The sequence below is a fragment of the Contarinia nasturtii genome, unplaced genomic scaffold, assembly GCF_009176525.2.
Source record: "Contarinia nasturtii isolate CC-2019 unplaced genomic scaffold, AAFC_CNas_1.1 Cnas_scaffold_476, whole genome shotgun sequence".
Classification (NCBI taxonomy): Eukaryota; Metazoa; Arthropoda; class Insecta; order Diptera; family Cecidomyiidae; genus Contarinia; species Contarinia nasturtii.
This window is the reverse complement of record NW_022197829.1, coordinates 1-25,327: the sequence shown is the minus strand read 5'-3', so window position 1 is coordinate 25,327 and position 25,327 is coordinate 1. Positions and strand designations below refer to the sequence as shown.

Sequence of the window (25,327 nt, the reverse complement as noted above, 5' to 3'; positions counted from 1 at the left end):
CTGCAAAGTCAGAATTTGAATTGAGTTTTTGGAAGTAGATTTATCGAGTTAACAAATTTTGGCAACACGCCACAGGACACAGGACACATCACACACAGCGACGCACATTAATATGCCCCAAAATCATCTCCAATCGTGTTTTCTACATTAAATATGCATAGAAAACATGTTTTGGGATGACTTTAATTTTTTGGCCTAATACAATACCTTCCCTACAATAGGTGTGCGGAAAAGTAAAAGGGACGAATAAAAGCAGCAAAATCGATAGATTTTCTTATTAGTATGAGATTAATACAGATAAAACGTACTCTCATTCAATAAATATAGAAGTTGTCCGTTGCTCAGAAACTACTTGCACAAGCTGCAATTTGATAAGTGAGAGAGAGAAAATTTCTATTATATTTGAAAATTCCTGATATACTTAATTTTTTCTGTAATACTTGGAGCAAGTATAATAATGGATATATAAATAATAGTATACATTTGTAGTGTATAAAAACCATTCTTTTAATTAAAAAAATATATTAACGCATGTACCAACGCAATAAAAATGTTTACTCTTTCATGAGAATTGAAATGTATTTCTTTTTCGACTTTTCTGACGAAATATAAGTAAATTAATGTTGATGATTATTATTTTGTAAACATAAATTTAAACGTAGTACAGTCGAACTACTGATTTTGTTATCAATGCATCGCCATCATAGAAAGTTGTATCAATTGTGACATTCCCACTGAAATAAAATAAGGACGAATTCAATTACATTACACATATTCAAATAAACATAATATAGACGTACTTCAGTACTTTGGCTGGCATCATTTGAGATTCTGGCGCTGCTTCGATTGTTGATTGCCATGTGTTTGTTGTATTCTGACTTACCTGGGGAAGAATCACAAAAGTATAGGATCGAAAAATAATCAAAAGAATCAATATGAATTATTAAATAATAGAAAATCAATTTCTATGTGAATTGCTCGTTTTTACCCAAATCACGTATTGCTTCGAACTTACCCAACCTTTGGAAATAATTACAAATGAAAATTAATCACAAAGATATGAACTTTTAAGTGATTTTCTCATCAAAACCTACCCATTTCGAATTGCCATTCTTCCATTATACGTCCTTTGAACAAAATCTGAGTATATAAAAAAAATCATGATCATTGAAATTTGGAAAATAAAAATAAGAAAAAAAATATCAATTCAATGATATTCATTAATTTTGTGAATAATAAATACTAGACTACTCCAATATAAATAATAAATCATAAAAAAAATTTCATTTTACTTACCTTTTGATCGAGACGAAAATTTTCGATAGATTCAACGGTACTAAAGTTTATTTCACGTGAAACAGCGCGTAAATCAAGGATTTTTGTTGGTATTCGTGCATTGTGCTCCTTTCCTGATGAAGCCAAATCTTTATTCTCTTGCCAAATTACAGAGCCCGTATCAGCGTCGCGTAGAATCATCCAGTTGCTATAAGAGTATATGTTATTTTTTTATATTTACTTTTAAAAACAATTCAAAGAACGCTTACATTTGAAATCCGTTTTGAATTTTTTCTGTTCTACTCTCTTCCGTTGTGCTCATTTTGACTATTGTAGCAAATATGAAAACGATTTTTTTTTTGTATATCAACAAATCACAACGCATTTACTTTACTATGCTCAACTAGTTGTCTTTTTTGGTATGGTTCAACTGTATAAGGCAAATTCAATGATTTTTATAGATGTAAAAAGGGTATATCATTTGAATACTATTGAATTTATTGAAATTACGATTGTAATTCAACACTCACACAAAATAATTAACGTTAATTTTATGTTTGAAGGCTAGTTTATTTCATTCTCGTTTTTGCATATTGTAAAATTGTGTGGTTTCGGTACGGTTGCTTTGTTGTGTGTATTTATTGTTGTTTCATTTTGACAGTTGTACTGTAATGAGCGCCCCCTTCACACAAAGAATTTAGTACATTTACCGGTAATTACTACGATTCGAAAAGCGAGAAATGATTGCAAAAAAAACAAATGGAAAAAGAGAATTCTATATAAACCTCTGAGAGCATACCAAAAAAAAATCAAATCAAATTAAACTTTGTTTTTATTTTTACAACTTAAAATTTAATCATTTCATTCTATTTGAAACATATTTTTTCTGTACTCAACACTTTAGGAGTTTTTAAACTTAATATAAATTCTTTTACCAACAAAAAAATTAACATTTCATTTGAATTGGCATTCATGTTTTTTTATTGTTTATTTTAAGAGCTTAATAATATTACGATGCAAATTAAAACTAACATAATTCTAGCAAAAATGGAAAAAGAAGACGTTTGTTCCATGCGTTGCAAGGAAAAAAATCAAATTCGTAGCGGTTTCTACAATGTAATCTCGTTTCTCATTCGAAATAGAAAAACGATACCTTCTGCATTTTCATAATGTGTTTTTGCTGACAGATTTAGACGTATTTAATTTTCTTCAGCATCTGCAAATCGTTCATCGTCTGTCGATATGAAATAAATGTTCGATCAAATTCGAATTTCAAGATTATAAATATATTATTGAAAAAAGGAGTTACCATCAATATGTAAATTTTGTAAATCATCTTCGGCATGATTATTTTCTTCGGCCATTATGAACTCTTCATCTTCTTCCTCGGAAAAACTGTCTACATATTACACAAACAACGAAAAAATATTCAAAAACAAAATACACGTATATAATATTTAATTTAAACCAACCATTTGGATCGGGATGCAAGCTTTGACAATGTTTCATTGCTTCGAAAATTTCTTCGATTCGATTTTCATCGTGTGGCGTGTACCAAATCTCAGTCATGGGTGGCTCTTCATCTGTAAAAGTTTTAAAAATATTTGTTTGTCATTTTTGTTCAGATTTTTTTTTTACTTGAGAAAAAAACAAAATCTACCACCTTCACAAGTTCCTTCATCATCATCATCCTCTTCGATATCACCGTCTTGAGCCATACGTTCGTCATGACCATTGCCCTGTGAGCGCGGATAGTCAATGTGAACATCCAACATGATATAAATACATTTGACATTTGGTTCATTTGAAATTGCATGCAATGTGATACTCTCCCACGCTATTGAAATGCCTTCTTCACGGCCCGTTTCTTGCCAACGTAAATAGCTATAGAACAAAAGTTATATACAAAATATTTATGTCTCTTCAAAATTAAACAAAACGAGCTAAAAGAAAGTTACACTCACTTTTCTGTAATGTACAGCGTTCCGACATTCATTTGTGTTTGGTTGATTTTCATTTCAACATTATCCAATTTCTTTACCAATCCCTCTTCGGGTTCAACCAATGGCCCGATAATTACCATATTTAACGCTTTTTTATTCTTTCAACGCTTATTTTAAATTCTTTATATGTTTACTGAAACTTTTGAGCTCCACTTATCCAATAGACTGCGTCTGAATCATAAACAATAGCTATATTAAAATGTGAGGTTAGTTAGTTCATATAATATGTAAATTATACATTTCACATACCATTCATCTGTGTTCAGATACAGTCGATAAAGCAGTTACATTAAATTTATGGCGACAATAAAAATTGTTTTTATGGATAAAATCAAGTTTTTTTTACATAAAAATATATACATTTTACATTAAAATTGGAACCAATGAGTTTTCAATTTTTTATATATATTTTTAAAGTCAATTCGCCATTTGGCGTTCAAAAGGCTTTATCCTATAACTATCATTTTTGTTATCGGCCTTTTTCGTTAATTGTCATGAAAGCGTACCAACATAAAACATGTGTTGATGATAGCAAGAGTGCCGACATTTATTTGAAAACACGTGCGAAGCACACAAGCATTGTATCATTCAAACGAGGAGCACTACGTTTATCAAGTGAAATTTTTTAAGGTTTTTTTCTAATATATTCAAAATAAATAAACAAAACAATTTTTTGATTGAATTGAAAAACTTGTTTTGAATAGTTCCCAAAAGTTGTTTATTGTGTAAAACTTTAATTTGAAAGAAAGAAAAATGGGCAAACCAGGTGAGTTTAAACATTTTAGTTAAACATGTTGGCGTATCCATTACAATTCAATGGTTTGAATTTAAATCAAGTGCTGAGTAAATGTTTAACTTTCAGTTTAATAATTGATCTAAAAAAATGTGTTTGTTTATTTTCAATAGGTTTCGTAGGTGGACGTGGTGGTGGCGGTGGACGTGGTGGTTTCGGTGGACGTGGTGGCGGCGGTAGCCGCGGTGGTGGTAGTGGTGGACGTGGAGGTGGTGGTTTCAGAGGAGGTCGTGGAGCAGGCGGTGGTCGTGGTGCACCACGAGGTGCTGGTGGTTTCAGAGGAGGTCGTGGAGCAGGCGGTGGTCGTGGAGCACCACGAGGTGGTAAAGGAGGCGGCTTCAAAGGAGGTAATTATCACTGATAATTTATCAATAAAAAATTCAGTCGAACACATGTTGTTGAATAAAATATGTTTATTTTTTTAAAATGTACTTTTGGTTTTCAGGTAAAACTGTCGTCATTGAGCCACATCGTCACGAGGGCGTGTTTATTGCTCGTGGCAAAGAAGATGCCTTAGTTACACGCAATTTAGTTCCCGGTTCCGAAGTGTATGGCGAAAAACGTATCTCAGTCGAAGTAAGTTCTTTTCTTTTTCGAATTCTTATACAAAACGAAACGCATAGGCAAGATAAACTTTCTAGTTTTGTAATGATGATTTGTGCAGGGGTACGGAAGCGACAATATGTAGTCGTAAAATATTAAAACTGTTGGCATATATACGCCCGAGGCGTTGGTGTGTCTATCTGTTTTGATATTTAATAAATGCACTAACTGATTTATGTACGGATTATTATTCAATATTTATGTGTGTATGTATGTATGTATTTATATATTTGTTTCTCATTTTATTTCAGACAAATGGTGAAAAAATTGAATACAGAGTATGGAATCCATTCCGTTCAAAATTGGCTGCAGCTATTTTAGGTGGTGTTGATAAAATTCATATGCCACCTGGTTCAAAAGTATTGTATTTAGGTGCCGCGTCTGGAACAACAGTGTCACATGTGTCAGATGTAGTTGGTCCCGAAGGATTAGTATATGCTGTTGAATTTTCACATCGGTCTGGGCGAGATTTGATAAATGTTGCTAAAAAGCGTACAAATATTATACCAATCATTGAAGATGCACGTCATCCGCACAAATACCGAATGCTTGTCGGTATGGTTGATTGTGTGTTTGCTGATGTTGCACAGCCAGATCAGGCTCGTATTGTTGCATTAAACTCACAATACTTTTTGAAAAATGGTGGACATTTTGTTATCTCAATAAAAGCATCATGTATTGATTCAACCGCACAACCAGAAGCTGTTTTTGCCGCCGAAGTGAAAAAATTACAAGCTGACAAATTGAAACCACAGGAACAAATTACACTTGAACCGTACGAACGAGACCATGCTGTTGTCGTTGGTGTATTCAGACCACCGCCAAAGAATTCTAGTTAAACAATCCTCACCCTCAAGTTTTTTAGGACTTGTCATCAGAGTTTTTTTTATTTTAAGTCAGTTTCCAAATTGATTAATCCGTTTAAAAATATAGTTATCAAAAACAAATGCAAAACATTAATGCGTGATGACATTAAAGGACATTTTTGATCTATAACGTCGCATAGATTTTTCTTTTTCGTATTGACACATGGGTTGCATTGTTTCTTTTTCACACAAGAATTAGATATTTAAGATAGAAAAAATGTAATGCATTTTTTTGAAATAAAGAAAAAAAAACATTATGAAAAAACATTTTTTATAGTTTTCAAATTCTTTGATTATTATTGATTTTTTTTCTTTAAACGCTTGTTTCGTACATAATTTAATTTATTTTGGCCTCCCATTCCTCTGGCGTAATTGGAGTGTGCAACTGTAAGAAATGCGAAAAGATTTTTTGGTACGATTTAGTTCTCTTTGGTACGATTTAGTTCTCTCCCTTAAAAACCACTTAACTTAAACTTACCACTTTGGCAAAATCATTCCAAACGAAGCATTGTTTCAATTTATCGTTATCCGATGGTTGTTTATCATAGTTCCAATATGCGAAATCATTGAAAATACCGAATGCTCGAAATGTACGATCGGTATTTTCGTCGAGTGGTTTCTCACTTTCCTGGAAAATTATACCACAGTGCGAATCAGGCACTTGAAATTTACATCCATTTAATGGAAAGCCACGCAATGAATTTTTTAGAACTGTTTTAAACAAAATAACATGTTATTAATAAAAGAAAATAGTCAATTTTTAAAATGAATTCAAGTGACTGTGGTATTAAAAATGGTACTTACATCCATCAACAGTAGTAGTATAGATGTTGAAAAACTGATCAACATTAGCTTTCGTTGTATTTTCAATACTTGCTGGAATGAATTGTAAATTTATTTGTTCCTCTTTAAGCTGATCAAAGACAGTCTGATCTAATTTCAATTGAATGGACATTTTTTATATTTAAATATCCAACTTTTTATTTAAAAAAATGAAAAAATAAGAATAAGATATCCCACAGAAATGAAATATAAACAAATGAAAATGGGAAAAATGAGCGCGTAAATGACAGTTATCGATGTCATCTTTGACATTTCGTTAGTATTTTATGCCATTTGCGCTCATAATAACACAACCTCAAATTTTGTGTATTTTATTGGAATTAATTTTTTTGTATGAAATTGATACGAAATAACATTTCAAATTTTTTATTGGTCATTTGATGAGAAAAAGAAACAACTGTTCTTACATTGAAACTCATTTCACTTCGTTCACAAAAATAAAATGGAACTTTTAAAAACAGAACAAAAAAAATCTGAATTACAATGAGTGTTAATCTTTTGTTCTTTTTAAAATGAATGCAAATTAATGAACAACTTATTAAACAATTTGTACGCCATTTTGAGCGCAGTATTTCTGCAGGGCTTGTTGATGATCGGCGGGCAATGCGGAAATCAATGTTGGAATATCACCAGGTCGTGATGTCGATAATTTGGCTAGATTATCGGCCAAAAATTTGCGATTATCTTGAACTTCTGGTATTGGATCGATAACTTTTAATTTGGCATAGCTAAGCTGTGAATAGGCCGCTTGATATCCAACACTTTCAATTTCTACAAAATCATCACCTTCCAGTGCCGTCTGATCCGGTGGCATTTCGTACGATGTGATCAATGCTTGCAACAATTGCGACCAATAATTACGATACGGTGGTACTAACAATGCTGGACATTCGCATAGTATTTTCGTTACACCAATTGCAGCAATTTTCTTATCCAGGTCGCCAGCAACTCGGGTCAAATCCGTGATCAATACACGCTCAATTACCATCCCAAACATTCTATTGAATTTGGAGAAGAGTAAACCGAAATATAAGAAATGTGTTAATAAAAAAATTGTACTTCCATAAACTTACTGTGCCTGAATCTTATCAATTATTTCAACCAATTGGGTGGCACCAAATTTAGCGGCATAAAAGCACAAGAAACCAATAAATCCTTTTACATATTTCGCCGTCTTTGAAAGTGTTAAACGTTGGAAAAGCAAACCAAATATCTGACGAATATTCTCTTGCAATTCATTGCTGTTAAAAAATAATGTTATTTTATTGAATTTTTATTCCAGAACCAGTAAATTTTACTTTAAAAAACTTACATTGGATAAAATTGTAGTAGATTTTGTATCAAGAAGAACCCCTCATGATCATTAGCCTTTGAAGCGATCATTTTCTGGAATACACCCAATATTGCATTCTGTAATTGAAAGGAAAATCGATTTGAAAAATCAGAAAATTCAATATAATTAAATCAAATTGATACAAAATTTAAAACGTACCAATTTTTGCAATGCGGCAACTTGTGGTGATCCTTGTCGAATGAAAGCGCAAATTAATTTGATCAATGGTGTTACATTACCAGGCCGATCCCAGAGTGTTGGCGATAATAAACATGGAAACAATGCCCAATAAGATTCAGGTATAGAGCTGGTTGTTTCACGTACTTCCAAAAGCAAAGCCAACATTTGAAAAACATATGGCATAAATTCCAAAATATCCTGTTGCAAAATATTTTGGAAAATTGGGAACAGGGCTTCTTCGAATTGAAGAACTGCCGCTGGTTCAGCAGTACAAGCAATTTTAATGGCCAATGCTAACGTTTCGAAAAGATAATGATTAAAATGTGGTCGTGATGGGTTTTTCGAAACCGTTTCCAAAATTTGAATGAGTCGCGGTAAAATGGCGCTCATAAATGGCATACTAGCTTGTTGTAACGTAGCTAAGCTACGCATTATTGCTTTCATCACATATTCATTTTCAACAGCTTGTACACCGCTGCCTAGTACCGCAAATAAACCATTCAACAAATCACCGGCAATCGGTTGTAATTGTGCTACAGTAACCTGTAATAGATTTTCGGAATTCCGCATCGTAAGCACTTTCTCAATTGTACATGCCGCATAACTGAACACCACTTGACTTTCTGATGCTAAATGCCGTACCAAATGTGGCATACATGCAACCATCGTTGGTGCACCCAACAATGTTCGGAATGTCATGACGAATTTTATTGCGTCGGCCTTTAGTACGGGTAATTCATTGACATTTGGTCGATCCAATTCAGGTATGATTTGTTGTTCACAAAATTGTGGCAGTGGAACCAACTGTGATGCTTGTGTCACACCATGCTTTTGTGTACTGCCACGCGATGCCAACGATGTTACCAAAAATATAGCCGTATCTTTAGCTCGCCAATTTTGTGCTGGATTTTCAGAATATTTTACCAGCAGCACTTGTAAGTACTGCCCGAAAATCTCAAAAATTTTCTCTTCAAAGTTTTGTGACAACGTTTTCACTAAATCACATGCGGCTCGACGGCGTGTATCTATGTCCGAACCTTCAATATCACGACGAATATATTCCTCCGGATTGTCTTCGAATAATTCCTCATCGGATGCTGAAAATTTGAGAAAAAAAATTATGAGCTTTAAATACTTTGGTTTGTTGGGTTTTTTTTGATTTAAAATGTGTGCAATTATTAATTTGATTTTCTCATATTAAAAAAGTGTGAGTTGAATAAGGCGACTGAGTTGATGATCGTGGGTCAATCTGACCTAGCTTCTGACTATATCTATAACTATTCTGTATAAAAGCGAGAGCAGGGTTGATTCTAGTAACTTGATTCAAGATCTTAAAGCGGCGTATATGAAAGTGTTCCAATGATATCTGGCGTGTCCCAGTGGAAGAATAGAAACAGAAATGAGAATATGTTTAAAAGTCGAAATTGAGAAGGTTCGGTTATGTGAATGAGTATTAAGTCACAATTGAATCGTTGCGGCGAAACAGTAGCTCTTATTTTTCTCCAAATAATACTGCAACATGAAGTTTTTTTCACACGGTTTATTTGTTGTAATACAACAAATAAACTATTCATAAAAAACTTTATGTTGCAGTATTATTTGGAGAAAAATAAGAGCTACTCTTTCGCCGCAACGATTCAATTGTATGAGTTTATTTTGCATATAGAAGCGAATGGTTCTAGAGGTAGAAGTGGGTTGATCTACCTGAAGACGTTATTTGAATGCAGTCAAGTGTGATTTGCGTGAAAGAAAGTATGATTGGAATACTAATACTCAAAACCTGGCTCTCAGCAAAGTGTTTTGGGAGGGGTGTATTGTTATAGGAAAAGTTGGCATATCATATTAAAACAGACCACAAGGCAGTAATGGTCTCTAAATGTTTGTTGTTGTCGTTGTTTTGTTCCCATACTAAAAATAAATATTACCTCTGAAATCCATGTTTGGAATGATAACTTTTTCACAAATACTAGCCAGTACTTTGGGATTTTCGAACAGTGATTTATAATGGTTTCGTGTTGCTACTGTTGACAAAAACTGTAGTGCATTCGAAACTAACTGAAAATCAAAAACCAAATGCATAATTATAAAATTATTTGGTTTTTTCCAATATCAATTCCTTACCGCATCGTATTTTGTTTGGATGCCCGTTTTAACCAATAGTTCCCATACGTCTGTTACGAATTGTTGCATATATGTTCCAAATTCTTCGTCATATTTTTGTGCATAGAGCCCAATGTTGAAGCATATCTGTGATCTCAACTGCTCCAATACACCAGCCTCTTCATCTTCCTGTACGAAAGTTGTCCACAAAAAAGCGTCTCTTATATTTAGCAGTGAAATTAATAATTCGTGCCTGTGAGAATTGCTTCATAGGGATTCTTTCTTTAATCGTAGCCCTAGTCACAAGTCCACATTATTCGGTTCAAAATATATAAATATTTAAAAAAAACTTACGCCAGTATGTAAACAAGGTATGTCAGTTATGAGTAATTCGTGAAATGCTTTCATCCAAGTTTCCATGTTGTCTTCAAAGAATTCGGGCAAGTCTTGGGCATTCAATGAATAAAATACTTTTGTGACCAGAACAATTGAACCGTACAATACACGCAATGCTGATTCATTGTTCTCATGTGTTTTGGCCAAATTTATAGTGGCAATCAATAATTCCGTTAATGGTTTTGCAAATTTATCCAGCACAAATTTTATTTCTTCCCATAGTTTTTGTGACTTGAATTCGTAGCGATACCGCTTAAAGATGGAATGAGCCGTTTGTAGTACACCATTGATAATGTGAAAATCGCCACTGTTAAATTTTTCAACCATTTCGTCGATAAGTTGAGGCCATTTTTCTGGAAAATCATATTTCCCAATGATACTAACTGCATCACTCAATTGTTTTTGTATTGCCGGCGATGATTTTAACATGAGCGTCACAATATGTGTTTTGATTGCCGCACGATCTATTTCGTGAATTCGATTTGGTCCATCATTATCCTAATTTAAAAAAAAAAATAATGAAAAATGAAAACAATGACAAATAACAAAAAAAAACTCATCCATGGAACAAATCTTTAATATCAGGAACATTTTGGAAGCACAAAAGTACATACATGATTCATTAACATCAAATTATATAAAAAACTGCGCAACTTACCGCATGTGCATTCCAATTGCGTTTGACAAAGTTTTTAAATGCAATTGATCCAGCTACACGTATCGTCATATCAACATCCTCTTTGCCTACCAAATTTAGCAACAAAATGGCAAAATTTTGATTTGCTTCGACACTTTCTAGAAATTTTTCCGCTAAATCCATCAGAAAACGAAGAAGAAAAAAACAAATTTAAAATTTTGCAATTGATTTTTATAATGTATCGATGCACAAAATGTAATTCAAATTTAATTACCTGGTCGGCGAACATTTGGATCGGGATTGAGTGTTTGTTGCAAATATTGTGCCAACAATTTAAAATTTTCTTCATTGATCTCCATATTGTAGTTAATTTTTTATTTCTTGATAAGAATAAAAAGAACCAACAATAAGTCTCTTGACTGTGTCCTTCTAATAATTTAATATTTTACTCTATCTTTATTTATCAATGGAAATCAAATAGTTTTAGTCTTTAAAAGCAGCAAAGTTAAAATTGAATTTACAATTATAACAAATCAATGTATGACGAAAATTCTACTTAATCAGGCGCGGGGCCGGTATGTGTGTATGACAAGTTGAGATGCTGTTGCTTTTTTTTTTGGAAAATTCTGTGTTTATTGACACTTGGTATATGTATGTATGTGAGCAATACAAGTAATTGTGCGTCTGTAATTAATTTGGCGTGCTTCGTTCGAACGACTAAATCTAGTTAGCTCTGTATACATACCTAATACATACACATGTGTAATCGATATTTTTATTCTAGGATGAAGTTAGTCGAATTTGCCAAATGTAATTTCAAATATTTGAACGTTTATTTTTATTATATCATAAAATGAAAATATTATATTATATTTTTTTATTCAAATTTATGATTTTTTTTCTTAAAACCAATGTTATCTGAAAGAACAACAATCAAAAATCACAGTCAATATGTAAATGATACGCTCTGGATAAAACATTTTTCCCTCCAAATATACTTAACCTCAATCAAATGTAAAACGTTTGCGATGTCATCACTATTTTTGACATATTGGCCATTCTTGATTTTATACAATATTAATATATCGTGTGATTAATATGAGTTATTCTGCTGTTATTTTGATTTGTTTTCATTTTTCACATTGAGCACTACAATATTTTCACATATATAAGTTCATATTAGAAAAAAATTAGAAATCGGTTGATTTCAATTTCTTCAAGTACTTTCTTTCTACTCGTGGTTTTCGAAGTTTGTAGTCACAATTTTATTTAAAAAAAATTAGCTAAAAAAGAACGATTTTTTTGTTGTTGAAAGCCGTGCGCTGACAACGGTAAATATAAAATTTAAGTGTTAAGAGATCTAATTTTTCTTTTGCTTAGAAGAAGACGAAGAAGAGAAATTGTGTGAGTTTATGTGCGTATATTTTGAATATTGTTAAATTGCGGAAAAACGCAAAGCAAAACAAATAGAAAATATGGCAGATAAATATGATTTATCAAAATTTCGATTGGAACGCATTTTGAATAAGAACAGCAAAACAAAAACCATCTGTGTCTTGGGCACATTTCCGTCCGAATTAGCGGCTGACACAAGGTATCCAGCTATTGTTGTACTTGAAAAAACTGCGTTCACTGACTATAATGTTAACACGGCAACCAATGATGATCGTGATGATGATGATGATGGAAACCAATGCAAATCATACTTTAGTCATGAGACGAAATTAAAAGAAGAGTTTTTAAACGATATTTATGGAAATTTTCTGTGCTTTCCAAAACCAGATATTAATAGTAATTTTCATCATCTCTTTTATTCTATTCCCATTTGTAATTTTTGTTAATGTTGTTTTTCGTTTTCGCTTGACATCATACATTTGACTGTTGTTCTCTAAAGCTTTGGATTGTTAAGATGATCTAATGTGTTGTTGTTTTTTTCTACTTGGTTTTTTAGGTGTAAAGTTGAACATAATTTCCCCATGCACGGAGAAACACATTCAGAAGTATTCATCGCAAGAAATCTTTATCGTGCTGGAAACACCGTATTTGTATAAAACCGTCACTGAATCACGATTACAGCTCGAATCTGAACAATTCACCTTGGATGTAAGTTATTGTATAGTAATAAAAACAAAAAAAAATTATTACATACAGTCTTACAGCCATTGAACATATCCGGTTGGATATATTTTTAGTTAAGCGATTCAAATGTCTCAAATACTCGTATTTGAATTTGTAAAACCTTTCGGACAATGACAAATTTGGCATTTGGAAATCTTGCATTTAGTCAAAACTCATTGAACTGTTTCTGACACAAAACGAGCTTATAAATTGTTATTTATTGTTACCTTTTTTGTAATAGAAAATAATTTCCTAATTCATTCATGTTTTACAGTGGGTCTACAATATCCTCGAGCATAAAAAAGAAGCGGATCGCATAATCGTCGAAGATCCATGCAAGACGCTTGGATTTATCCTATTGCCTGATTTTAAGTGGGATGGGAAAACTTTGGAAACATTCTATGCCATTGCTATTGTTCATCAATTAAATTTGAAATCGTTACGATCATTGACTGCTGAACATTTGCCACTGCTTCGAAATATTCAGACAAAAAGTGTTACTGCTATCAAAACAAAGTACGGCTTGGATTCATCACAATTGCGTATTTACATACATTATCAACCGTCATTTTATCATTTACATGTCCATTTTACATATTTAAAATATGAAGCGCCTGGAATTCATTGCGAAAGAAGGTAAACATAAGAAAGATTTCAAAGAAAATTCAGATAAATTTTTTTTAGAAAAAACTCCGATATATACATTTTATATGTTTCTTTTATACAGTCACATGCTCAGCACCGTGATCAATAACATCGAATTGGTATCCGATTACTGTAAGATTTATTACATTTTGTTTTATTCAATAGGTTTAATTTGATGTATTATTACAGATCAACGTGCAACAATTCCGTTTACTATAAAATCGTCGGATCCCCATTATTTGAAATATTTTCCACCTGATGCCGATGACAACGCAGAACCTATAGCTAAAAAGCAAAAAATCGGCGAATAAAATTCCTCATTCGCCGATATTTATTATTTAGTTCTCCTTTCGTTTTCACTTTAGTTTTAAACAAAAAAAAATCACGCAAATAATCAAAGAAAAGAGTCTAAAATAGGCAAATTCACCATGAAAATTGAAAATATATTGATTGAGCATTTTCCCCGTTTGAAATGTGCAAATTTTTTTATACTTTTTGATCAAAATTTTGCGGATGTGTCATCGGTACGCGTCCATTTACGATCAATGGAGATTTTTGTGCATTTTGATAATACGCACAGTACAACAATCGATTTGGAATTGTTGAACATTAACATTCAAATCAATTCGTTGAGTTTGCTTATCGCCAAAGACAACTTAATAAGTTTTCGTATAAATACTGCATCAAGTTTTCGCGAAGAAATTCTACCAATTAACGTCGCAACGACCGATGTTGACACAATGAAACGTCTTAAGTTGAATGTGTGCACAGACATGGAATTTTCAATTGTATGTGATAATTGTAGTGGCCCATTGACTAATTTACTACGATTTCGACGCATCCTTGAACTACCATCCGAAAATATGGATTCAAACGATTGGTTTTGTCACAAACCAGACGTGAGATTGTGCAATGGTGGAAATGGTAGCAGTAGTCATCACCATCAACAACTATTCAATGCAACTAGCTTAATACCAAATGAAAATGATCTACTCTATGGCAATTTTTTTGCACTTATTCATCGTAGTCACATTGTTAATATTCACATTAATTCGAAACATCGAATGCTGCACTGTAAGCGTTGTCTCAGTCACATAGGCGAATGTGTCAGTGAGTCTGCCGTAAAATTTTGGAATGGAAATGTTAAATTCATTCAAAATATTGATGCCAAAATTTCGAACCGTTTATTTCACGATTCCAATTCATTATTTCAAAATTTTCTTATTATTGTTGATCGTTTGACATACGATTATCGAATGCTTGGACGTCAAACATTGAAATTATTATTCGAAGCGAATACCGTCAAAGGAACAACATTTTTATTTATCCAAACAATGGCACGAAACTTGGAACTTTATCAAATGAACAAACAATCAAATTTGAATCGTGCAACAATGATGCGTGTTGATGGTATAAAATGTTTATTTTTAAGCGAAGAAAACACCGATCCAACTCTCGTGAATTTTTGGCAAAAAGATGTTAATGTGATCAGTGCATACATTTCCATTGGAATGCTTGATGCAACCGTTGAACATCTACACATCCTTTCCAAATATGTACCCGAACAATTTCGCATAAACAATGGATTCTGTTTAAGTTATTTAAGTAAAGGAATAATAATAAACAAATAAATGAAACAAAAAAAAATAATGACAACATTCGTGTTTTTTTAAATATCTGGCGTAGATTACATATACATTCCTTACATCAAAACAACTTTTTAACTTTGTTTACTGTTTATTCATGTTTATTCACATTTTTCAAGTTGAAAATAAAATTTCGAAAATAATTCAACTAAAACACACCATGGTGATCTAGATGTTTGAAGTATGCATTTTCTTCAGATCTTTGTAATTGCCTTTATTTTTTTATAAACAAGTTGGGGGAGATTCAGTAAAGACCTATAAAAAATATTTGTATATTATAAGACACTTTGTTTCTTTGATCACAGTCAAACCCCTTTTTAACGGAAACTCCAAGTAGTGCAAAACATCTACCGTGGAATTCCGTTAAAAAGAGTATTTACAATTTCATTAGAAAAACATTATTATTTTTTTATTATTCATTAGCACAACAGAACCCAAAACAATCATTTAAAAAACATCCGCACCTATCAAGCAGAAACAAAATTTCATTCGGTTGGGTAACTTGCTTAGCATTCCATGGCTGTTCTTTTATGGCATTGAATACCGCATCATTCCTGTTCAAATCGTTATAAATAAATTGATAAAATTGAGTAATGTAAGTACAATACATGATATGAGTATGAGTGTTCAATTCTGCATACAATAATTGTATGTTTGCTTGAAAAAAGTGACTTTTAAAATCCGTAAAACGCAAAAGCTCCATAATTCTTATACGTTTATAATATTCACAGTAGGATATGTTTTGCATTCGATAGATTTTAAAACTCATTTCCTTGCTAGTACCAACTAACGTTATTTTGAAACAAAGGTCCGTTACATACTTTTCAGAAACGAATGTGATATATTTTGCACCATGACGACCGGCGTAGTTCACACGATCTATGTATAATTCGATATCTTGAGGCAGATCATAGTTGAATATTACCTTAGCGCCCAGACTATGGTTCATACTTTGTATGCTTGAGTCAGTAATGATCGAGATCCACTGAAAGTTATGGAGAGACTTGAATATTTTTTGAACATTACAAATAATAAATGTTAATATTCAATACCTTGGCATCATAATGGGGGAGAGGTGACAACAGAAATTTCAAAAAATCGATGGAATCGTTTGATTTTACAAAAATCGCTGTCCTCATGTTTTTGAAAACCTTCAAAAATGCTATTAATTTATCAGGCTTTTCACGTTCATTCACATCAACATAGTATTGTTGTAGGCCACGAACGGTAATTTCAGTCTTGGTGTCGTTTATCACAAATAGCTGGGGCATTGCAGGGATCATGTATTAAAATATAGAAAGAAAAAGTTGATTTTTGTTAATTTTTCAATTTGAAACAGACTCGAAATCTGGTTGAACTAATTACATTATTCTTAGCCAATCTCATGCATGATTCTTGTTCAGATTTATATAGATTCTTTGCAAAAATTAAAACTTGATTCTCGCGGTTGACTTTGCTAAAAATATCGCGCACTGCTTTCAAATGATCTAATTTGTGGAAACAATAAAATGAACATGATGTAGTATTGTGTTTGTAAAATTCTATGTTTGTTCATAATTGAATTTACCACTGGATAGTAAAACTTCGTTCATCAAAACGGCAATAAATTTTTCATTTAACTTAAACTTTTCTCCCAGAATAAGTTCAAGAATACACCTTGGTGTACCCACAGCAATATGCGGAATTTTATCGTTCTGTTCTATATCCGTTGAATTCGTGTCAGAAAATAGACGCACATTTAAGTCTGTCTCATGATGTTTCGGGAAATGAACGAACGTTTTTCTTATTTCATCAGAAGAATCGGCATCGTGTGTCATGACAAGCACATAAATTTCATCATTCAGTTTTGGCAATCGCTGTAACGTTGCTAAAACTACAACACATGCTGGACCCATACCTGAAAAGAGGAAATTTATTCAAATGAATCATGCATCAACGTCAAATTCGCATACAATATATAGTACTCTTACCCGAGTTCCCTTGAAACAGAATATTTCTTCCAGATATGAATCGACGAAGGCATTTCAATTCAGCTGAAATGAAATGGGGAATAGATATCAAACATTAAAATCCAGAAAAATATGTTTTATTTTTAAAGTTAATTACCCTCGGATGGTTTATTAAACACATCTGCTTTAATTTTGCCAAGAATGTCTGGTTTTAACTTAATACCATGAAAATCCAGTTCATTCTGATTAATGTTGTTCATTTCTACTGAACCAAATTGTGAAGCCATTTAGATTAATAATTAATTGAAATAAACTAACTTTTTCACATGAAAGTCTTTTTTCGGACTAATGATGATATGTCAGACCACTTATATTGAAAATTCGGTATATTTTCTTCTTTTTAATTGAATTTATTTGCTAATAATTCGGTGCAAGGAATTGAAACACAAAAAAATTCAACTCGTTTTCGCAAATGCAGTCTGTTTGAAGTATCGCATGCGATGAGAATCACAAATGAAAAGAAAAAGATATCTTTCTATTGAACAACAAGTATTGCCAACTTGACTAGCACAAATATTATGCACATGTCTTCAGTATTTGTCAGGGTTACATACGGTGTACTCACTTGTTGTGCGGCGCACTTTAAGATTTAAAAAACGTTATTGTTTTCAATTCTTAAATATTTCTAACAAAAATTGAACAATGAAATGGCATTGACATGTCTTATGCCACATTCGACATAGAATAAGAAAAAATTAAAAACCAAAACAATTTATTTGATAAATAATTTCTTCAACAAAAAAAAATCAGAATATGAACAAGTCTGAAGTTAATACTAATAATAATAATAATAATAATAACTGCACCGAACAGCGTTCCTTTGCCTTGGTGGTTTATTGAAAATAATTTAATTAAATAAATATAATATAATTTGATTTTTATCAAGCATTTTTGAGAGAGAATATGAAAAATTATTGTTTCTTTCCTTTCATGTAAAAAATATAAATTTCATAAATCAATTTTCCAACTGCTCAAAATTTCTACAATCCATAACAAATAACTTGTATTGGAAGTATAAATTAAAACGTAAGGATTCGTATCTAACTTCATATCTATCACACGTGCAATTGTTTGGGCAGTGAAAGCTGTTGTATCTTAAAGAGCGTCAAAAAATCTACTAAATTCGATCTGTCATGTGAAAACAATTCTGCACACACAACTTTTTTATTACGATTAAAATGTCGAATTACGTTCCAACAAAACAGCATTTGCGGGAAGCAATGCTTTTGTACTTTAATCAAAAGAAAAGTGCTGCTGAATGTCATCGTTTGTTGTCGGAAACGTATCCCAAATATTCAATTTCAATAAGTGTATGTGAAAAATGGTTTAAAAGATTCAGAAGTGGTGATTTTGACACGGAAGACAAAGAGCGTCCAGGCCAGCCGAAAAAATTTGAAGATGAAGAATTGGAATTGTTACTCGATGAAGATCCATGCCAAACGCAAGAAGAACTCGCTAAATCATTGGGAGTTACTCAAGCAACCATTTCACAACGTTTAAAAGCATTAGGGTTCATCCAAAAATTTGGAAACTGGTTGCCGCACGAATTGAAACCGAGAGATGTTGAAAGGCGTTTTACCATCTGTGAAATGCTGCTCGCAAGACAAAAAAGCAAGTCATTTTTGGATCGAATTGTTACGGGCGATGAAAAGTGGATCCACTACGATAACCCAAAGCGAAAAAAATCATACGTTCGACGCGGCGAACCAGGACCATCGCAAGCAAAGGAAGATATTCATGGTTTCAAGGTAATGCTCTGTGTTTGGTGGGATCAAAAGGGTATCGTGTATTATGAGCTGCTGGAACCGGGTTAAACAGTCACAGGAGATCGCTATCGACTACAACTGATGCGATTGAAGCGAGCATTGGACAAAGATCGGAAAGAATGGAGACAAATTCAAACAATACTTGGAAACAACTAAGTGGGAAGTTCTACCCCACCCGCTGTATTCACCAGACATTGCTCCTTCTGATTACTACTTGTTTCGAACGATGCAAAACGAATTGGCAGGCAAACGCTTCACTTCTTCGGAGGAAATCGCAAATTGGGTCGGTTCGTGGTTTCGTTCAAAACAACAACCATTCTTTTGGCACGGAATCCATGAATTGCCTGGAAAATGGGAAAAAGTAGATGGACAATACTTTGAATAAAAAAATGTGTACCATTCTCTTGAAATAAATGCCCAATTTCAGTGAAAAATCCTTACGTTTTAATTTATACTTCCAATATTTATCTGCTTTGCTTTAAATAGTTTTCTATTCTCAGTTTGTCCTTTTTTCGGTATAAAAATCGTTGAATGATGTAAGCATATAATTTATTGGTTCATATTTTGTGTAATCAGTTCTCCTAATTGGTAAATCAAATAGTGGTGTTGCTCTGGTATCATGTGCTGGATCATAATATTTTATACTGTTTGAAACATAAGTTGACTTTAAATCTCCGTGAATAATTTTGAAAATAAAAGACACTTGCGCCATCTTGCGTCTCTCCTCAAGAGTAATCATTTGCAGAAATGGTAGTCTGTGTATTCGTATTTTGGCAGTCTAAAATCATTCCAGAACATTCTCCTTAGAGCATATAATAAAAATTGTTTTTGTATTGACTCTATTCTTTTGCACATATTGTCGTAGTGTGGATTCCATATTTCAGATCCATACTCAATAATCGGTAATATAAATGTAAAGTAAAGGCGTTTTAACGTCCATGGGTCGACAAAATCTTGATTTTGCCAATCTTGATTTTGCCTTAGCTGCAACATGTTCGATGTGTGATTTGAAATTCATCCTTACATCAATACTCCCAAGTCCTTCATTACTTCAACTTTTTCAATTTGCACGCCATCCACGTTTTAATTATATTCATATTTCATTGATCCACGATAACATGATATTATTTTTGTTTTGTTAACATTTAACTTTAATAAATTGCGCCCATAGTAATTTGCTACACGATCTAAATCCCTTTGAAGATGATAACAGTCATCTTCTGATGTTATACATTTTGAAATTTTGGTATCATTAGCGAATGAAAGGATACAAGAATTGGTCACGACGAAAGGTAGATCAATTACAAACATGATGAACAAAGTTGCGCCAATGGGATAACCTTGACCAGTACCAGAAGTTACTTCGATTGGGTCTGATTTGGTATCTGATATCTTGACTATTTGTGTGCGACCAGACAAATACGATTCGATCCATTTTATCAGCTGTGTATTCAATCCCATGATGTTTAGCCTAGGGGACATTCATACTAGAAAAACTAGTGAAACTAGCAGCAACTAGCAGCGACTAGCAAGCACTAGCGTATTATAGTCCAAAGCAAATGAATTGAGGCATGTAAAATATATTGTAGCATGCGTAAGTCGCTTGCAAACGAACCGTTGCCGCAATACACTCACTTCGTTATCGTGCGTCTCCGCTATTCACTTGGTTCGTTTACAAGCGACTTAAGCATTACTGTTGTTTCTTTTATGTATCATACGATACGTCTAGGTAATTTCAAAACACTAGAAAAACTAGCAGCTACTAGCAGCACTAGTGTACTCACTAGTAATACTAGTAAGCGATTAGCGAATACGTAAATAAAACTAGCTTACTAGAATTGCTACGAATGTCCCCTAGTGTTTAGCTTTTGAATTAGTAATTTTATATTCACAGAATCAAAAGCCTTTGCGATGTCCAAATATATGGTGTCTGTTTGATGTCTCTTTCCCATGTTGATTATCGTATTCGATGTAAATTCATCCAAGTTCGTTATCGTTGACCTATTTTTGATGAACCCATGCTGACTTTCGTGTACTATGTTCTTTAGATATTGATTGCCACCCAGAGGAAGAGCGAGAGGCACATTGCCACCGCCTCAACAGCAAATGCCACCACCAAGAGGAAGGGGGAGGGGTATACTTCAACTTCATTCACAGCAAGCACCACTGCTCGTACCATTGCATGTACGCTACAATCGCCAAAGATATACAAACCCAGAAAAAAATGATATGTTTGTAGCGTACATCCAATCCAACAGATGTTCGGCATTGGCTGCAATTCGGTACAGGCGACAGTATCCTCAAAGGACTCAACCCAATCGAACTTACTTTCGAAAGCTCGAAGTTAGTTTGAGAAGGTTTGGGTCCTTCCAAAAGCCACGGCAGCCGAGAACACCAACGGCTACTGGCGAGGATAATGCCATCAATGTACTTGCTCAGATGGAAGTATACCCCAAAACCTCTTTGCGACAAATCGAACGACTGGGTATTTCTTCAAGAGCTTCGGCTCAACGAATATTGAAGAAATACCGCTACATTCCGTACAAGCCCATGCGAGTACAAAAGCTCCATCGTGACGACAATCAACGACGCCTAACATACGCTCGTCGTATGTTGAGCTTGTTAGGCCCCGCCATTGATTTGAGTCACGTCATATGGAGCGATGAATGTACGTTCAGCAACCAAGGGGCCCCAAATCGTCAAAACTGTCGACACTGGGCATCAACCAATCCACATCTAATAGTTGAGACTAATGACCAATACAGGTACAGTGTCAACGTTTGGTGTGGATTGGTGAACAACCAGCTTTTGGGGCCTTACATCTTTGATGGAAACATGACGGGGGGGTCGTATCTGAACTTTTTGAGGCATCGATTGCCCGGAATAATCAACAATCTCCCCGTTCATATCAATCAACATCAATTGATATTCCATCAAGACGGCTTCGGAGGATGTTTGGTGATCGCGTTATCAAAGTGGATCGTAATGCCGATGCCGAGACTTCGCTATTTCCACTTTGGCCAGCACGATCACCAGACCTAACGCCACTTGATTTTTATCTTTGGGATTACCTCAAAGATAGAATTTATGTGGATATGCCTCTGAATGCCGAAGCAATGAAAGAGCGAATCCGGGAAGAATGTGCTGGACTACCTGCTGAACAAATATTAAAGGCTTGTACGGATGGAGTTAGGAGTCGTTTGCAACTTATTGTCGAGCAGGGTGGTGGCCACATTGAACAACTCCTCACGAGGCGTGTAAATGACCCATAAGGTCACTTGCCACAAAGTTACTATTTCTTAATTTTTTTAGACATTTCAATTTAAGTTTATCGCTTTTGGGATGGCGATAAATTTAAATTGAAAAATAAAAAATTAAGAAATAGTGCTTGTGTGGCAACCTGCCCAACGGTGATAGGCTTTGACGTAGCGGGCGGACTGAGTAAGTTGAATTTAGATTCAACTGAAACCAGCATATCACCATAAAAAATTTGATGACACAAGCAAAAAGTAATAAAAAAAAAATTGGAAATTAACTTACCTTGTAGAGACAGACTCAAATCGACTTGATGAAAATCAATTTTTCTAAAAACTATTTTATTTTATAGAGATGGACTCTAACAATATGATAGAATCAAGAAAACCACGAACAGTTGAAATAATTTTTGAAAAAATTGCGAAATGCCGTACAAAAAGGGGAAAAATCGACTTGGCGGCCAAAGAATCGACCTCAGGCCGGCCGAAAACAAAATGAAATTATCCAAAAGCTATTGGTTTTTGTAGAGAAAGATTCGAGCAACACGAAGCAAGCAAAAAAAATGGAAGAAGTTGAATTAATTTTCGAAAAAATCGCAGAATATCGGGCGAAGTGTGAAAAAATCGATCCGACGACCAACCGATGGGCCTCTTGTCGTCGAAAAAATTTTTTTTGGGATGTTTAAACTGGCCTATCTTATGGGAAATTTTGCGTAGAACACGATAAAAGCAAGAAAAATAGGGGTAGTCTGTCATACTTTCATACAAAAATTTCAAAAATATGAAAAAATAGGGTCAAAAATCGACATGATGGCCAAAAAATCGGCCTCGAGCCGGCTTAAATCAGAATGAATTTCTCTAAAAACTATTTAATTTTGTAAGGATGGACTCAAGCAATATGATAGAAGAAAAAAAAATTAATTTTCATATCGCGATTTTGAAATAAATGAAGAAGAAAAAAATTATTGTTCATGACACCTCCCCCTCCCCCCTTGCATTTTGATCGACCTACAAGTGGGTCTATCTTGTAGAGGGAGATCCCTATAACACATTGCAACCATAAATGGATAAATATTCAAACTTATTTTTCATTTTATTTTGATCGATTTGGGAAGATACTCATTTTTAGGGGAAATCGACGCCCCCTGAGGAAAAATTCAAAATTCTGCTCCGATAGAAATTTTCTATTTTTTACCCCCAAAGGGTTTTTTGAAATTTTAAAATTTTTAGAACGGCCCTATTATTTGAGACACCCTGTATATTACTTTGTTAAAATAAAAAAATTAACTATATATTTATTTTGTAATCTGATAGTATATACGTAATTAAGAATAGTTTTCAATTAAATGCTTTTTGATTTCTGGCATAAAAAAGATAGGTTTATCACGTGTTTTTTCGAGATAAATTACGATTTTCTTTGATTTTCGATGAATTTTTTCACTTTTGGTCAACCCATTTTAACCTCTCCACTGAAACTTTTTTCGAATTTTTTTCATGGTATTCTCAAGAGGGCCTAGAGATCTTTCCAACAAGCCAATAATGGAAAATGGCGTTTGAAAAACACCGCTGTGGTGACCGTCCATGGAAATCAACCAGAACATAGGAACTTTTGACCTTAAGGGGCCTAGGGCTGTAACCAAGGGCCGAATTATAAAACTTTGAATCATATAAATCACAGTGAATCAAATGAATCATTCAAATGTCAAATAAGCATCATTTATGGTTTTACTAACATGATCGTTCAACAAATTATAAATATTATCATTGATTATATTTGGAATTTACTAGAAAAACACGAAATAGATAGAAAATAATGAGTTAATACATTTAAAAAAACGTCAAGAAATCATTTTTTCGAAGACAAATATTTTAATTGTTCAATCAATATTTCTTGTATAACACACACATGATATTTCAAATGTCATCTAAACGATCTGAATCTTTTGAATCACAGTGAATCAGATGAATCATGTCTACCCCCTAGGCTGTAACCCTACTAAAACAGCCGATTCGGGAAAAGTGCCCGTATACATTTTTACTCCTCATTTGTATGGAATTGTGGGACACCCTATTATATAAACACATATACATATATCAGTCTTATATATGTTTTTATTTTTATTTTTACAAATAACAGTTTAAGGAGAAAAGATATTCTTATTTTAATGTTATTGTGTTGATGAAGCGAAACTACTTGTATTTTCTAAAACTATTTCATTTCTTTCTATAAATAAGATTAATATTCGAATTGGATCTACAATTTAAAAGAATTTCTATCAAATTCAAAATTGAACATTTTATATTTAGATGTGATGAAAAACCTAAAAATATCGGTACAGAATCTGTGCTACAGATTTTATGACTGTCGCAGAATAATATTGTTTGAATTTAAGAACAATGATTTAAAACAAACAACGACGTCAAATGAATGTTGTATGTTAATGACTTGTATAAATGGAATGATTATTGGATTCTTCGAAGTTATTAGTAGACTTTCGTTCTACAAATGTACATTTGGGTGTTTCCCAAATCTCTAAATGAGAAAATGGTACTTTTGAATTCAAGGAACACAGAATTCTATGTTTAAAGATTTTATTTTGTGAGTTACTGTATAACTACTAACTAGTAAATATAAATTACTTTTTATAATCAAACGACTAAAACACTTTAAAGTTATACAAAATATTGAAATATTAAAAATTTTGGTTTTTTATTCCAAACAAACGTTGTTTCGGTATAACAATGAGCACCATCATCAGTGGGTAACAAAAGTCGACTGTTGTAAATGTGAAACAGAAAAAGTGAAACAGAAACCATGAGTTTCAAGTTATCCATTTGGTGCCTCAAAATTTTAAGCATT

The 25,327-nt window shown here is 33.2% G+C and overlaps 8 protein-coding genes across 12 annotated transcripts; 3 read left to right on the top strand and 5 right to left on the bottom strand.

The window, feature by feature from the left end:
* Positions 1-551: 551 nt before the first annotated feature.
* On the bottom strand, positions 552-1,932 carry LOC116338981 (probable cGMP 3',5'-cyclic phosphodiesterase subunit delta). Of its 4 annotated transcripts, XM_031764580.1 has the most exons (7): positions 1,806-1,932; positions 1,545-1,705; positions 1,297-1,483; positions 1,095-1,140; positions 989-1,020; positions 801-883; positions 552-734 (listed from the first exon to the last, which is right to left on the bottom strand). In XM_031764580.1, the coding sequence occupies exons 2-7, from the start codon at positions 1,658-1,660 to the stop codon at positions 653-655; spliced, it is 546 nt and encodes a 181-aa protein (XP_031620440.1). In that variant the 5' UTR covers positions 1,661-1,705; positions 1,806-1,932; the 3' UTR covers positions 552-652. The 4 variants fall into 4 exon arrangements, with proteins under 4 accessions (XP_031620440.1, XP_031620439.1, XP_031620441.1 ...); XM_031764579.1 differs by having other exon boundaries at positions 1,545-1,923; XM_031764581.1 differs by having other exon boundaries at positions 1,016-1,020; positions 1,545-1,920.
* A 295-nt stretch (positions 1,933-2,227) lies between these two features.
* On the bottom strand, positions 2,228-3,476 carry LOC116338986 (methylosome subunit pICln). The gene is made up of 5 exons (XM_031764586.1): positions 3,240-3,476; positions 2,939-3,159; positions 2,748-2,858; positions 2,585-2,674; positions 2,228-2,509 (listed from the first exon to the last, which is right to left on the bottom strand). The coding sequence occupies exons 1-5, from the start codon at positions 3,356-3,358 to the stop codon at positions 2,475-2,477; spliced, it is 576 nt and encodes a 191-aa protein (XP_031620446.1). The 5' UTR covers positions 3,359-3,476; the 3' UTR covers positions 2,228-2,474.
* A 348-nt stretch (positions 3,477-3,824) lies between these two features.
* LOC116338974 (rRNA 2'-O-methyltransferase fibrillarin) lies at positions 3,825-5,671 on the top strand. The gene is made up of 4 exons (XM_031764571.1): positions 3,825-4,044; positions 4,185-4,418; positions 4,517-4,647; positions 4,926-5,671. The coding sequence occupies exons 1-4, from the start codon at positions 4,032-4,034 to the stop codon at positions 5,511-5,513; spliced, it is 966 nt and encodes a 321-aa protein (XP_031620431.1). The 5' UTR covers positions 3,825-4,031; the 3' UTR covers positions 5,514-5,671.
* Positions 5,672-5,814: 143 nt separating this feature from the next.
* On the bottom strand, positions 5,815-6,618 carry LOC116338975. Its single transcript, XM_031764572.1, has 3 exons — positions 6,345-6,618; positions 6,019-6,251; positions 5,815-5,925 (listed from the first exon to the last, which is right to left on the bottom strand). Exons 1-3 carry the CDS (start codon positions 6,493-6,495, stop codon positions 5,878-5,880), a joined length of 432 nt encoding a protein of 143 aa, XP_031620432.1. The 5' UTR covers positions 6,496-6,618; the 3' UTR covers positions 5,815-5,877.
* A 115-nt stretch (positions 6,619-6,733) lies between these two features.
* LOC116338973 (exportin-2) lies at positions 6,734-11,722 on the bottom strand. 2 transcript variants are annotated; one of them, XM_031764570.1, is made up of 10 exons: positions 11,551-11,722; positions 11,304-11,409; positions 11,051-11,202; positions 10,351-10,890; positions 10,018-10,185; positions 9,822-9,951; positions 7,876-8,993; positions 7,696-7,793; positions 7,457-7,624; positions 6,734-7,381 (listed from the first exon to the last, which is right to left on the bottom strand). In XM_031764570.1, the coding sequence occupies exons 2-10, from the start codon at positions 11,386-11,388 to the stop codon at positions 6,922-6,924; spliced, it is 2,919 nt and encodes a 972-aa protein (XP_031620430.1). In that variant the 5' UTR covers positions 11,389-11,409; positions 11,551-11,722; the 3' UTR covers positions 6,734-6,921. The 2 variants fall into 2 exon arrangements, with proteins under 2 accessions (XP_031620430.1, XP_031620429.1); XM_031764569.1 differs by having other exon boundaries at positions 11,304-11,722.
* A 412-nt stretch (positions 11,723-12,134) lies between these two features.
* On the top strand, positions 12,135-14,127 carry LOC116338985 (m7GpppX diphosphatase-like). Its single transcript, XM_031764585.1, has 6 exons — positions 12,135-12,278; positions 12,410-12,820; positions 12,981-13,132; positions 13,422-13,783; positions 13,875-13,924; positions 13,982-14,127. Exons 2-6 carry the CDS (start codon positions 12,505-12,507, stop codon positions 14,101-14,103), a joined length of 1,002 nt encoding a protein of 333 aa, XP_031620445.1. The 5' UTR covers positions 12,135-12,278; positions 12,410-12,504; the 3' UTR covers positions 14,104-14,127.
* A 73-nt stretch (positions 14,128-14,200) lies between these two features.
* LOC116338983 lies at positions 14,201-15,460 on the top strand. The gene has a single exon (XM_031764583.1). It carries the CDS (start codon positions 14,221-14,223, stop codon positions 15,421-15,423), a length of 1,203 nt encoding a protein of 400 aa, XP_031620443.1. The 5' UTR covers positions 14,201-14,220; the 3' UTR covers positions 15,424-15,460.
* Positions 15,461-15,509: 49 nt separating this feature from the next.
* Positions 15,510-17,888, bottom strand: LOC116338984 (ATP-dependent RNA helicase WM6-like). Its single transcript, XM_031764584.1, has 8 exons — positions 17,545-17,888; positions 17,409-17,471; positions 17,006-17,335; positions 16,804-16,925; positions 16,491-16,700; positions 16,260-16,423; positions 15,903-15,992; positions 15,510-15,693 (listed from the first exon to the last, which is right to left on the bottom strand). The coding sequence occupies exons 1-8, from the start codon at positions 17,672-17,674 to the stop codon at positions 15,633-15,635; spliced, it is 1,170 nt and encodes a 389-aa protein (XP_031620444.1). The 5' UTR covers positions 17,675-17,888; the 3' UTR covers positions 15,510-15,632.
* Between the last annotated feature and the right edge of the window lie 7,439 nt (positions 17,889-25,327).